This window comes from Heliangelus exortis, chromosome 3 (genome assembly GCF_036169615.1).
Source record: "Heliangelus exortis chromosome 3, bHelExo1.hap1, whole genome shotgun sequence".
Lineage (NCBI taxonomy): Eukaryota > Metazoa > Chordata > Aves > Apodiformes > Trochilidae > Heliangelus > Heliangelus exortis.
This window is the reverse complement of record NC_092424.1, coordinates 14,416,701-14,431,704: the sequence shown is the minus strand read 5'-3', so window position 1 is coordinate 14,431,704 and position 15,004 is coordinate 14,416,701. Positions and strand designations below refer to the sequence as shown.

The window sequence follows — 15,004 nt, the reverse complement described above, 5'->3', positions numbered from 1 at the left end:
AATATTTGTATCCACTCAACTTTTTGACATACAAACTCATGCTTTGGTAATACAAACAGCTGTACCACCCAAGCAGACACAACTCTTCACTTACTGACATGTCTTCTTACCCTTACACTGTCCCCTGCACATTGCCACCCAAGTGGCTTCATGGTGACCTTCAGAGAGGAACTGTCATAGATGAAATCCCCTCTATCTTTTCATTGGGAAAAAAAAAGCCAGGGGCAGGGTCAGTTATTTCTTAAGCAGGCAGTGTTGTTGAAAGCATGTTCATCTAATTAAGCCAGTAACTGGGGATTCAGGAAGTGTTATACACAGTGAGTAAATAGGTAAAGAACACTGTAAAAAGTGATTTAGAGCATCTATGCTAGGTTATAGTTTCAAGTCACTAGACAAGTTGTTTCTAGTAAATGCAGGGTTTATAGATACTTAGTTCGTCATGTAAATGTTCGTCTTTCACCTGAAAAATGTAAACCTCTCCAGAAAAATATTTGCATCAGGCTGGTTTTCCAAATTTTCCTTACATTCACTGAAGAAAAATAGCCATTTGATGGGAATTATTTAATCTTCAGGTTAACACATAAAATAGATCAGAGTAATTGATTCTACAATACTGGTTTCTTTCTTGAGTAGAAAGAGAGCATGGATGTCTTGTTCTGATGCATATGTTTATTTTGCAGGCATATAAATCAGATTAGATTAAATCTTCTCTAGATGTTTAAAGTCAAGTAACAAGTTAATGCTCATTTGTGCCACAGTCATGGTACACTGCACATATCATGGAAAATTACTTTATAATGAACATAAATGCAGTTTACCTACATTTTATTTCTATTATACTGTACCAACATTAGATAATAGCTATGTAAAAATGCAAATTAGTGGTAGAAGCCTCATATAAAGCCAATAAAGAACATATTTTTTGTCTCTAATTGATGCAGGAATAACAGATTTTTTTGTTGCTTAAAAGGTAAAATTGTGATGACACGTTGGCCCACCAGAGCATGTAGATCATATTTGCCTACACACTCAGGTCTATTTTCTGGAATGGGAAAAATTAACAGTCAGTTATTGAAATAAGATTTAAAAAATACTCATAATAAAATATTTGTTCTTATTTTGACATGATGCTTAAAAATATGGTAAAGAAATTAAATACCTTTTCAATAGCTCCAAGTTCTGCTACATAATGCTGAAGAATACAACCCACTGCAGAAGCTGTTTCTTCTTGAAGGCATGGCATTCTCAGGTTTTCAAACCTGTATTAAAAGAAGTACCCAAAATTTATAAAACACAAATACTTTTTTTTTCAATGTATATGAGTATTACATAAATTGAGAGATGCACAAATACTGGGAAATGCACAGTGAAATTTTTTTTGTTTTGAGTAAGTTTAAACAAGTTGAAAAGTTCTGCCCTGGGGGGTTTTGTTTGGTTGGTTGGTTTTGTTACTGCTGTTACAGGTTTTCAGGTTTTTCTTTTACTAATATCTTTTACATTAAAAAAAAAATGTAACGAAATTAAGAAACAGGAGAATATATTGATTCCTACAAAAAAGCGAGCAGACATCTTTTCTTATGATTACGAGATTTGTAACACCAAAAATTGAAAAGTTGATTAGGGCTTTGTTCTAAAATTTGCTGTGGTATTTAAATTCTGCTACTCAGTAATATGAAGTTACTTTAAAATATTTTAAAACGTAGTTGCTAATACCTTTGAAGTAACTGAAGTGCATGCTGTGAAGACAAAATCCTCCCAAAACGATTACGCATAAATGTCTGTATCTGTATCTAAAGAAAATATAATTTAGTATAGTATTTCTAGTCATAAATCAGTATTCTCATGTCTGATAATTTCTTAACATAGTAGCACTTGAAAGTGTTTCAGCTTGAAGCACAAAATGGCAGGCTTCACTCATCTGTGTTTAACAATAAACAGCTAGTGTCAGTCTGGTGATCCTTTCAAGTGACAGACAATTTTAGTAAAGAATAAAATCATTTCTCAATAACAGCTGCAGCTTTCTTCTGCTCAAAATCTTATCACATGTGCCTAGGGCTAATAAACCACCTCCATGCTGAACATTCTCCCAGGTCTCAATTTTTGCCATTTTGTCTGTAGAAAGATTAATCTTTGGTGAGGACTGTGTGATATATTTTACAACTTCCTTTGGAAGAGGAAGAAAGAATGGAGAAAATCTCCCTCCAAATAAACACCATTTTTATGCCCTTTGGGGGAAGAACAGTGTCGCTTATTCACAGTCCAAAGACTCACTGACATTCTGATATACTTGGTAAAGTAGTGATGACAGTCTACTCCAAGTTACAGAGAGAAATATTATTTACCTCTAAAATTTCAATTTTTGCCATGAAGTTCATAAAGTCCACATCAAATTCTTTCTTTCGTGGATCAAGGATGTCATATTGCTTCTTTTGAACATTTTGGTAGGTATTCTTGAATTCTATTGCAATATTTTCTATTCCTTCAATGGTAGACAGACTCAGTGCAGAAAAAGTTTCTATCACAGTCATCATCTCTGTAATCTGAAAGATAAACTACATATTCATGCTCACAATACATTATTTGTTAATTCCTCTATAAACTAAACCATGAGTAAAATGCAATAAGCAACAGACATTTCCTCTACTGTGTTCAGAAATATGTTGCATCCATATAAAAAAGCAAAGGTGTTTTATTCTTCACATATTTTTAATCATTCTAAACTAATGATCTGAGTCCAGTTGTCTCCACAAAAACAGATAAACTGACAAATTCAGAAGGATATTGTGAGGTAATTGCCTAAAGTACTGAGATGGCTTACTCTTTGGAAGCACCTAATTTCTAACAATAAATGGTTCCAAATTCCTTTACAGGATGGTTAAGAGCATGTATGTTGAAAAGTGTCAGCCTTGTAAACTATTCTCTGGAGAAGCTCTTAGTGATATTAAAAGCACACAGAATACTCACTTTTTCTAATCTCTTACAAAAAGCATCAGCTTTTCCAAAAATGTACATTTCTGACACTTCAAATGACTCTTCTCCTAGAGCTTCCAAAATCTCTTCTTTTGTTTCATGAAAGCATCTCTGATATTCTTTAAATAGAAACATGCACTCCTAAAAAGTGAAGGAATAAATACCATACTCATTATGCTTTGCTTATGGCAGAGAGACCGGGGTAGAAATGAAATCTACTGTCAATCCAAAGGGGTTAATTATCACTGAATCCAGTTTCAACAAAGAGGCAGTAATAGCTTACTGCAGTTTTCTTTCATTATGTGTAGCAAGTATTTGCAACATTTGAACACACAACAGTAGAGTACAGGGGAAGAATTAACTCTGGAAAATGAGTCAAAAAAAAAAAAAAGATATTTTAATTCTCATTGAAGTGTTTTAGAGGCAAGCAAACAGCAGGTGATGACTCCTGCTCTAAAGACATTTGAATATTAAGAAAAACTATTAGCTTAATTAAGAATGGCCAGACTGTCCTCTGGACAAGGATGAAATGTATCTTAACAAAATAGTTCATTTGCAACAGGGGAGTCTAAGTTAAATTGAGACTGAAGAATAATCTGCCTTTCTCACTCAATTACTCACTTAAGATACTAAGACCTTATCATCTATAAAAATAACAACTAGTGAAAAATGTATATAATTTGGAATATAAATTAAATTTGGAATATAAACATCTTCTGTCAGTTCTTGGGAAACAGCACGTAGATTTTATCACAATATACTGGTAGTAACCAGACTGAATATGTACTTATATATAACAATTGTCTATGAATTAAAGGAAATGAAAAAAGGTTCTCATCGCAAAGAATGTCCGGATCTTCAGTATACAGATATTAGAACAAAGACTGACCACCATGATTAGAAACTGGGTTTATATTTCTCTCATAGAACAATGAGAAGTAGTCAGTTGTAGAACAAACATAGGACAACCTGGATGAAATACATGAATTACTAAAATCATATCATCCTGTCAGGTCAGGAAAGACATGTTCAATACGTTTGCTTTTGTAACTCTGGATGCAATTTTTAAAGGACTATGAAATCCTATACCTTTCTGAGTATAAGTCAAGAGCTGAACTCTGATAAAGGAGAAGCTGGGAATGAATCATAGAATTGGCTGGGTTGGAAGGGACCTCAGAGATCATCAAGTCCAACCCTTGATCCACTACCGCTGCAGTTACCAGACCATGGCACTGAGTGCCACATCCAGGCTCTTTTTAAATATCTCCAGGGACAGAGAATCCACCACTTCCCTGGGCAGCCCATTCCAATGTCTGATCACCCTCTCAGTAAAGAAATTCTTTCTAATGTCCAACCTAAACCTCTCCCGGCACAACTTGAGACTGTGCCCTCTTGTCTTGCTGAGGGTTGCCTGGGAAAAGAGACCAACCCCCACCTGGCTACAACCTCCTTTCAGGGAGTTGTAGAGAGTGATGAGGTCTCCTCTGAACCTTCTCTTCTCCAGGCTGAACAGCCCCAGCTCCCTCAGCCTCTCCTCATAGGATCTGTGCTCGAGTCCCTTCACCAGCCTGGTTGCCCTCCTTTGGACCCGCTCCAGGACCTCAATCTCCTTCCTAAACTGAGGGGCCCAGAACTGGACACAGTACTCGAGGTGTGGCCTCACCAGCACTGAGTACAGGGGCAGAATCACTTCCCTGGACCTGCTGGCCACGCTGTTCCTGATACATGCCAGGATGCCATTGGCCTTCTTGGCTACCTGGGCACACTGTTGGCTCATGTCCAGCTTCCTGTCAATCCAAACTCCCAGGTCCCTCTCTGTCTGGCTGCTCTCCAACCACCCTGTGCCCAGCCTGGAGCTCCCCATGGGGTTGTTGTGGCCAAAGTGCAGGACCCAGCACTTGGCCTTGTTGAACCTCATCCCGTTGGAATCAGCCCAACTCTCCAGTCTGTCCAGGTCCCTCTGCAGAGCCCTCCTGCCTTCCAGCTGATCCACACTTCCCCCCAGCTTAGTGTCATCTGCAAATTTGCTGATGATGGACTCAATCCCCTCATCTAAATCGTCAATAAAGATGTTAAATAGAACTGGGCCCAACACTGATCCCTGGGGGACACCACCAGTGACAGGCTGCCAACTGGATGCAGCACCGTTCAGCACCAGTCTCTGGGCTCGGCCCTCCAGCCAGTTCCTAACCCAGCACAGATGCCCCTGTCCAAGCTGTGGGCTGACAGCTTTTTCAGGAGAATGCTGTGGGAGATGGTGTCAAAGGCCTTGCTGAAGTCCAGGTAGACCACATCCACAGCCATCCCCTCATCCACCAGGCGGGTCACCTGATCATAAAAGGAGATCAGGTTGGTCAGACAGGACCTGCCCTTCCTAACCCCGTGCTGGCTGGGTCTGATCCCTTGCCCATCCTGCAGGTGCTGTGTGATTACACTGAGGATGATCTGTTCCATAACCCTGCCAGGCACTGAGGTCAGGCTGATGGGCCTGTAGTTTTCCGGGTTCTCCTTCCGGCCCTTTTTGTGGATTGGCGTGACATTCGCCAACTTCCAATCATCTGGGATGTCCCCAGTGAGCCAGAACTGTTGGTAGATGATAGAGAGAGGCTTGGTGAGCTCTTCTGCCAGCTCTAACCCCTCAACTTGATGCATTTTTTTCATGATATATTGCATGTACTTAATGTGTTATTAATGCATCATCATCAAATGAGGAAGAGAAAGACTGAGCACTAAACTTTCATGGTTTGCCAGAGAAGTCTGGTACTGGAAGAGTACTTTTCCTTGGTGAAGTGAAGGTGCCAGTTCCAAGATGAACAATAAACCACTTGAGGACATTCTAATTTCAAAAAATTTCAGTGGGCTAAGAAATGGGAAAACACCCAAAACATCATGAACGGTAAAGAGGTGTGAAGTACTTGATACACACTGATACAGGCTTCCTTGCACATATCACTAGGTAGGTAATGAAATACCAAAATACACACCTTAATCTTTCCAATGACCTTTGATGTTTCCTGCTCCCAGACACCAGACAAGTCACCACCTTGAATATATGCTCTGCATGTCCTCACCATTTGGGTTGTAATCTAGTGAAGACAAAAAAACAACAAATAGGTCTCAAGCTTACAAAGAAATTTGCCTGTTAAACAAAATCTAATAAAATTCCCCACATTCATGTATTAGTGCTATCAGAGACTGGATAACTCTCACCTGTGGAAATAACATTGACTTAATAATATATGTGATATTGTCACTAACCCAAGATAAATATACATGACAAACACCCAATAAAAAGTCTTAAACAGTCTTCTGGAAGTATTTTAAATCCCAGGAAGTATTTGTGAGTTCTTCAGGACCAGAAATACATACGCATAAACACAGAACGTCACCAGCCCTAAGTCAAGAACAAAGAGCTAATTCACTCTAACTACTCTTCACTTACATTGTCATCTTTATACTTTGTACTGCGTGCATCCTTATTTAAAATCAGCCATTAAAGAATTTTCCATCCTAGCAATCTGTCTTTACATTGGTCTCCCATGGCTATGTAAAGGAGAAAACATTCTTGTACTTCTCAACTACAAAAAATCCCAAGATTGTAAAGACAGAAAGGAAGAAAGGAGTACAGCAGTGAATGCAATTGTAGAAAACACATTTCAGAGAACAGCTACAGGTAGATAAGCTTTTTTGTCTATTAAATAATGTGAACAATTCAAAACAGTTCTCCTGACACGTGAGAGCAGTCTAAGGAGATCTTTAGAATCCCAGAACAAAGACTGAAAACTGTGGCAACAAAGACAGCATCACACTTTAATATCACGACTGGTGAAGTTGCAGATTTGAACTCAGGTGTCACCTCTGGTGATCTGTAAATGGAAGCAAGCAGTGTGGACCTTCAGCCACAGAAGTATAACAGAGTTTTTCCCCTTAGAATTTCTTAGCACAGCTTAATGTAACCAGTTTGCTATTAGCCTCTGTGGTAAAATGGTCAATCATTTAGACCACTAAATGACAAGCAGCAATGTCAATACATTAATAAACAAGTGTATAAAAGCCTATTGCATAACAGGCAACATAAATATTGCCACATAATCTATACCTAACACCTGATCCATGGAAAACAGTCATGGATAAATATATCCTGGAAAAAGCATGTATTTTTTAACATTATTTCCCCTAGATGCCTGTTGGAGGTGTGTATTTTCGTCTTGAAGGCGTTCTTTGCTCTAAAACCATTACACAAATCATCTCTTCCTGCAGTGAGTGCCTGGATTCTGCAAATGACATTGGTATAATTACCTAGCTGGTCTTAATTTTCTGTTTAAGGTAACAAAGTTTATGACCTGAGATTAAATTAACTTTTCAAGTCTGACTTGCTTCTGAACACAGAACTTTTTGTCTTTCATACTTTTGTGGGGAATAGCCTAGTCAGACTCATGGCCATCTGGTTAACTGGGTCTTCAAGGCTGACAATAAAAAGATCTTTGTGGATTCAGTGATTTAGGAAATAACAGAGCAGATCAATTCAGATCAGGAGATGAATCAAGAAAAAACCTAATTTTGCTGAACCAAGAATAACAAGTTCCTTCCAGAAGACAAGTCTTTAACCAAAGTTCAATCCTCTCCTGACCAACAGACTTCTCCTCCTTTCCCATGCAGACAACCACTGTTTATTATCATTTTTAGACAACTGCTCAAACAAAAAGGTGAGGTTTTTTTCTGAACAATCACATATTTTTATACTATGTTTATTATATTTACCTTTATAAACAATGATGTCATTCTTTCAGAAGTGTTGTAGTATTTTGAAACTCCATGAATCATTCGTATAGCATTCATCAAGTTTGGTATTCCATGTGTCATTGATGCCTTAAAGGAGAATTCAGGGAAAAGCTTTACTTTCTATTCTTGACACCTATATTTTTATTCTATTTTTATTCTACTGACACCTTCTAAATTACATTTTTCCTTAAAACACATGAACCAACCTTTGAAATGTTATGGTATTTTACCAAAAGCTTTTTGTAAAAAAACCCAAACAGAACAAAAAAACTAAGTTGTAAACCTCAATACAAACAGTAAAACTCTTAGATTATTTTCTAATAAAAAAAATTAAAGATATTATGAGTACTTTTTATGCTATTTTGATCATCAAAATGGCACACTAATTCAAAAAGTACAGGTTGCATTTTTTGGCTCAGAAGGAAGTATTCTTTTAGCAGCTGACAGTGGTTGTCTGTGATTAATGCTTTTGTTTTCCTTCAAGTACAGCTGCTAAATATAGTCTATGCAATTACACTGTGATGATAACCATGACACAAAATAATTTCTTTCAGACATTTCACAAAACATTAAATAATTGTCACAATGTTAATTTCATCAATGAATGGCTAGTTCATTCAGTCATCTTATAAAGCATCTAAGTATTTCACACATTTTATGAAATCGTTGTTCCTATAATTTAAATCAGGCTGTGGTATTATGAGTATTCTGTAATCCTATAACTTTCAAAGTATTTTGGAATATGTTGGGAAGGGAGGCCATCCAGAGAGACTTTGACAGGCTAGAGAGGAGGGTCAATGCAGGCTACATTAAGTTCACCAAGGCCAAGTGCACGGTCCTAAACCTGGCTTGGGGCAATCCCAAACACAAATAGAGACTGTGTAGAGACTGGATTGAAAACAGCTCTGATGAGGAAGATTTGGAGGGGGTGGTTTATGAGAAGCTCGACATGAAGCCAGCAATGCGTGTTCGCAGCCCAGAAAGCCAACCACATGCTGCACTGCATCAAAAGAAGACTGGCCAGCAGGTTGAGGGAGGTGATTCTCCTCTACTCCGTTCTTGTGAGGCCCCCTCTGGAGTACTGTATCCAGTTCTGGAGTCCCCAACACAAAAAAGTCATGGATATGTTGGAGAAAGTGCAGACAAGGGCCACAAAGATGATCAGAGGACTGGAGCACCTCTCCTATGACAGGCTGAGACAGTTGGGGTTGTTCAGCCTGGACAAGAGGAGGCTTCAGGGACCCTTATAGGGGCCTTCCAGTATTTGAAGGGAGCCTACAGGAAAGTTGGGGAGGGACTATTTACAAGGACATATAGTGATAGGATTAGGGATAATGGGTTTCAACTGAAAGAGAGCGGATTTGGATTAGGTAGAAATTCTTTAGTGTGAGGGCTGTGAGACACTAGAACAGGTTGCCCATGGAATCTGCAAATATCCATTCCCTGGAAGTGTTCAAGGACAGGCTGGATAGGAGTTTGAGCAGCCTGGTTTAGTGGGAGGTGTTCCTGCCTATGGAGGGGGGTTGAAACTAGATGATCTTTAAGCTTCCTTCCAACTCAAAAAATTCTGATTCTATTCTGGAAAAACAGAGGGGAAAAAAAGGTGAAAAATCATAATGAATTAACATTGCCAGGGATTAATCAGAGTTGCAATTCAGAACATCAAGAAAAAGAAATTTTGACTGCCTTCCCTCAATACAGAAGCCAAGGTCCTGGAATTAACTTTGGGCTGCAAACTCCAACTAAACATTAATACTGTCAACAAATGTACCAGACATTTGCATCTGGTAAAGCAGTGTGAAAGAAAGACTATTTGGTATAAGAAAACCCCTCAGTCTCCACACTTTTATGACCAATAACAACTTCTGCCCCCCAAAATGGAATCAGGCAATTCTGAATCTACTGGTTTTCTTTTTTAATCCTTGACAAAAAAATAAAACTGTGAATACTGAAATGTATAGAGATTTCTCTGATTAAAAGCCCTGAATCAAACACTCATAAATTTTCATATAGTCACCCACTTCAATTACATTTGTGACTGTGTGTGATATTGTATACACCAAATGCTGTATTTTATGCACACTACAGATGGTATTAAATCTGCAGGGATTCCATTCCTGATCTGATAATATAAAAAATATTTTGCAATATCAGATATGAAATTAAATTCAATACATCATGCAGTTCTTTTTAAAACAGGCCATATTTAACTTGTACTACATTTTTTAGTTGAATACCATAGAAAATTTTACCTGAATTACCTTCATCTCTGGAACAATATTCCAAGAGATGAAACAGAAATTCGGATGTATCTAAATTGTTCTATATTAAACAAAGAACTACACTTCACTATCCTGTATTACTAAAACGAAGACCTCTTTAATGACTTGCCACCCACACGTCAGTTTTTGTTTAAAAATAATTTAACTCCTATGCTGTTCATTATTGCCTGGTACCTGGCACCCTCTAGTGGTACTCTGAAGAGGTGAAGATAAACAGCTTGGTATACTGTCACATTCTTCTATACTACAATTCCATACAGTATTAGCTCTGTGCCGCATATATCACACTCTTTTTTTTTTTTTTTTTTGCATCCCCTTAAATCTTTGAAGTAGGATCCTAAGGTGCCAGAAATTCAAAATAAATGCAACACTTTGACAGAGAACCGGAGACAGGTAGGCCCAAAACAAGGAGGTCTGAAAAAATACAGCACAAGAAGCCATTTTTCCTAAGGTATTTCCTGCTTCCGCACTATACTGCAACAACCAATAGAAACATACACCTCTTATAATAACTAGCAGTTAATATAATTAATAACTGATACCATCATCTAGGGCTGCTAAAAGAAGGAATACTTACAAGGTCATACTTATAAAGTGGCTGGCAAACTTTTTCAAGGATGCTTAGGTATTTCACATTATCTTTTGATTCATTTGCTGCATCTGTGATTCTACCATCTAAGTCTTGCCACATCTAGAGGGAAAACAGTACTGTAAAAAACTTTATACACATTGAACTCTTTCTTTTGTTTGCATTGATTTGCTGGAAGTAAACCTTGGTAAATTTTAAAAACGGGTTGCCAAAGCTGACAATAAATGTAATTTTCATTTACAATAATTTTTGTCTGCATCTCTAAAAAGATCTTGTTTTTTCTCTCACTGTATTAAGCACACCAGCACCATACCTAAATTTTAATTCTCCTCAGACAATGTCTGTTAGATGCAATGAAACAAAATAAATACTGCAAGTTTTTCTACTATAGTAAAAAAACAAAACAAAACAAAACAAAAAACATAAAAAAGAAAATAAATTACCTTCAGTAGTTTAGAATGTCCAACTTTCATAACATTAATGACAGCTCTGCAGCTTGGTCCTTTGATCTGATCAATTATAAAACTAAATTTTGCAGACATACATTTCCAGTACTCTAATTCAGTCAGTGGACCTGAATCATCAGCTTCTTTCCTTATCTGTTTACTCTCAATCAGAACCTGCAACAAAATTAAAAAAAAAAAAATCCAAGTGTCAACTATAGAGAACAGAGACCTTATTATAAAGAGGAAACACTCTGAAGACACTAACTTAAAAGGAGCAAGCTTGCAGTTACTGACACACAAAAATTCTTACAATTTGGAAAAGTAATCAGTTGTGAATTATACCTAGTCATATCCTTACACTGAAATTATGGTAACTAATGCATACATTTAGCTGATGTCATAAACTGGGTGAATCTCAGCATACCTCCCTATTTTTTTCTTTAATTAGATTCTATGGATTGAAATGCACCAAATGTAACTTCACTTGCAAAAAACTTGAAGAACCATTTTAATAAAAATAATAAATGTCAGACATGAAGTCATGTACTCATTTGCATGTTGATAAATGTACAATGGGTTCTTTTTACACTTCTTTCACCTTTTTACTCTCTTGAGCTAAACACACTAACCACAGTGTGCCCTTACAGCAAGAGTATGCCCCAGTCTACAGAGATTCTGTATTTTGACAAAGAGTTCCATGTGTTATTAACAAAATCTAACATTAATTTATTGAATAACTGAGACCTTGCTATGTAAGATTTACACAGGATTAGAAAATGCCCTACTGGACCTGGTCAAAGGTCTGAGTCGTAGCTCATCCCATGACAAGCAGCAGAAACTTAGCAGGTAATGCACAGAGTATATACCTAACCGTATACATACGTGGTGCCTACCGGTACCATTACTCCTGCATTCTTCTGTCCTCTCCTTCTTATTTGTATGTTAAACATTCTGAAACTCTTATCCTTGCTAGACTGTAAGTTCTTATGGATAATGACTTCCTACTTCACTTCTGCATAGAAGAGAAGCCCTCACCTTACTCAGATGGAGAAGCAGCTGAAGCCTTCAACTGGCTTAAGACACGTCCCATATAATTTATAAGTATGTATCCATATTAATCCTGGACTGATGTATTAAAACAAGAGCATACCTGATCAATTTGTCTATACCATATCATAAGTCCTTCCTCTAGCTGGTGAAACAAGTCAGGATTACTAGCTGCTGCAGTTATGTTCTCAAAGGATTGGAGTTTAGAAAAATTAACGTCTTCTATTTTTGTCAACTCAACCCTTCCTTCAATGCTTACTATAGCCCCTGAATAAAAAAAAATAAAAAAAAAAAAAGAGAAAAAAAATCAGTTCCAATACAGAATCAATTAAAACTCAAAAATTAAAATTAAATTGCCAGTATAAACAATTTAAGCTTAGGAATGTAGGTTTGCAACCAGTGTTACTTCAATATAGTAGCTATTTTACTGCACACATATATACTAGAAAATTCTTTAAAAAAAATTTAAATCCAGTGTTCCTCCTCAAAAGTAAAATAACACCAGTGAATTTTCTACAGTAAATAATCTACTTAAAGATTTATTAAGAAAGTAATTGATAATTTTATTTTTTCCTTGCAGAACTGGAAAGGTTCCTTTCCTATGTGCTACTGCCTTTAAACAGAAATTTTTATGTAGAATTCCTCCATTTTGGTTGTTTCTTAAATGCAATACTTACCTTCTAAAAATGAAAAGTATCTGTTAATTGTTTCCACAAATTTCTGTTTGACTTCTTTATCTTGCTTAAGCTGACTTAAAGCTTCCCATTTATTTGATGCAAGTATAGCAGGGAGAAACATCTTTTCTATGATAGTCCTAATACCACGTAGAAGTCCTTCAGTGGCATCCAAAACACCAAAGAGTGCCTCCTATATTGTAACAGATTGATTGTTAGTAATGTTAACTTACACTGGAAACACTATAATAAAATCAGTGTATTTTTTTTAAAGGCAAAGTAATTTGTCAATGAAAACTTTAACTGGAGTAGACAAAATCTTTACAAAATACTGATACCCACAATGTGACCATAATATGCCGTTTTCAATTGAAAAAAAAAAAAAAAAAAAAAAAAAAAAAGTCAATAATTATTTAATACAGTTTTAAAAGGTTGCCAAGTTACATTTTTGTAACTTCTGTTACTTCCCTATCATACAGAAAAATTGGAAATTTAAAAAATACTGCATAGCAATTTAAATATTCCCCATTTACAATTAGGTACTAAGTAAAGAAATACTAGTAGCAAAACTTCATTGAATATCTGTATCTGAAATGACAGTAGAAGCAATTATCTGACTGAATGTATATTACTATACATGAGATGAAATATTTGTCTACTCTCCAAAACTAAACTTTACAGGCTCTAAGTATTTTTACATCGCGGTATTTTTAATGTTCTTCAAATCAGCAAATATTAACATACTTCCAAGCATATATATCTCCTTTGTTCATTACTTCAGCAAGCACTTTGATGCAGAAGTAATATTTATGAACAATATTAAGACAAATCTTACTTTAATAGTGCTTTTTGCCCTTCACCTTCTCAGCTTTTAAGGGGAATAAAGCATTTTTAATATAGATTATAAAGTATAAAAATTAACAATGGATTTTTTGTCTAAAGAACTGTAAATCATATTGGTTAGAAGATACAAATATAGCAACAATTCTTACCAATTTACTGTCCTTGAAGCACTAGCTGAGTATTATGATGTGTAGCTATACCCAAGAATGAAGCCCATACTTACCTATTAATTTGTCTTACATAGTTGTAAAATAGAACTCAGGCTATATAATTTACATAGGAAAAATGCACATTCAAAGATACATAAAAGAGAAAGGTATAAGTTATCTTTTCTGCACCTGGTATCTTCAATAAAGTCTACTTAATGAGTCCTTCTAGTTTAGAGATTTCCTAAAATGTAATTAGTGGCCTTAACCTCTTTAAAAACAGCAAGGAGAAGACAAGAAATTAATCTAAACACTGATTGAGTGTAAGACACTTATTTCACAAGGCACCCTGCACATTAACAAAGTGATTCATTGTCTGCCCAAAAAGGAGAGCAAACAGAATGACATTGCATAACATGCAAATAAGTTACCAGTAACTTCAATTATGTGACAATAGTAGAACAAACAATGAAAGAAAACTATCTAATTCTAAAGTGCACGAGAAAATACCTCATGTATAGTTTTTTCATTTAGTTTGCTGTCATTCTTACAACGAACAAAGAATAAGCACAGTCCTGTGAATTTTTCTGGTGTACTGTCCAGGTAGAATCGCATCACTCTGGTGTCTTTTTTAACTCCTGGAATTGTCCGGCCACATTCTAAAAAGAATTTCATAGGTGTCACTATTTTTAAAACAATATTATAAAATGCTTAAGACTAAACTAATGAAATAAAATTCTACACAGAAATAATTTATTTTCTACTCCTGTGGGTAAGAGAAGCAAAAACTGCAGAATCCAGGGCGGTAATTAACAACACAATTAAAACCTACAACAAACACATAACATATATCTTACAGAGCAATTTTGGCTCATTTTACTTCACTGAAAACCAGTTTTGCTCTGGCCCATCATTCTGGGTCAATTTGTTGGTGACTGAGGTAATGAGAAAATAGAGAATATGAAAGACTCTTAGGTCCTCTGTGAAGATCATGCTATGCAATTTGAGGGTTTCCTATAAATAGGTAGGGAAACAGCATGCTCAGTGCTTAGAGAATCATTAAGGATTTTAGACATTAGGTGTCTACTGAGCATACGAAAACTGAAAAACTTCAAACATTCATAGTAAAAGCAAATTCATACAGGTTTTATAAAAGTACTTTCTAAAGAATTGGCAGCATAACTTTTGTAAGAAAAAGCTGCAACCGCTTCACCGTCTCTGAAAT

At 36.2% G+C, this 15,004-nt stretch overlaps 1 protein-coding gene across 1 annotated transcript in view; it reads right to left on the bottom strand.

Moving 5' to 3' along the window:
* DNAH8 (dynein axonemal heavy chain 8) overlaps window positions 1-15,004 on the bottom strand; it is a 126,210-nt gene that overhangs the window by 104,730 nt on the left and 6,476 nt on the right. Inside the window, exons 5-15 of the mRNA XM_071739367.1 lie at window positions 14,290-14,438; window positions 12,794-12,983; window positions 12,220-12,383; window positions 11,067-11,243; window positions 10,612-10,725; window positions 7,732-7,839; window positions 5,955-6,056; window positions 2,965-3,111; window positions 2,343-2,540; window positions 1,714-1,790; window positions 1,160-1,259 (exon numbers count right to left, since the gene is read on the bottom strand). Coding sequence (XP_071595468.1) covers window positions 1,160-1,259; window positions 1,714-1,790; window positions 2,343-2,540; window positions 2,965-3,111; window positions 5,955-6,056; window positions 7,732-7,839; window positions 10,612-10,725; window positions 11,067-11,243; window positions 12,220-12,383; window positions 12,794-12,983; window positions 14,290-14,438 — 1,526 coding nt within the window. The remainder of the gene's footprint in view (window positions 1-1,159; window positions 1,260-1,713; window positions 1,791-2,342; window positions 2,541-2,964; window positions 3,112-5,954; window positions 6,057-7,731; window positions 7,840-10,611; window positions 10,726-11,066; window positions 11,244-12,219; window positions 12,384-12,793; window positions 12,984-14,289; window positions 14,439-15,004) is intronic.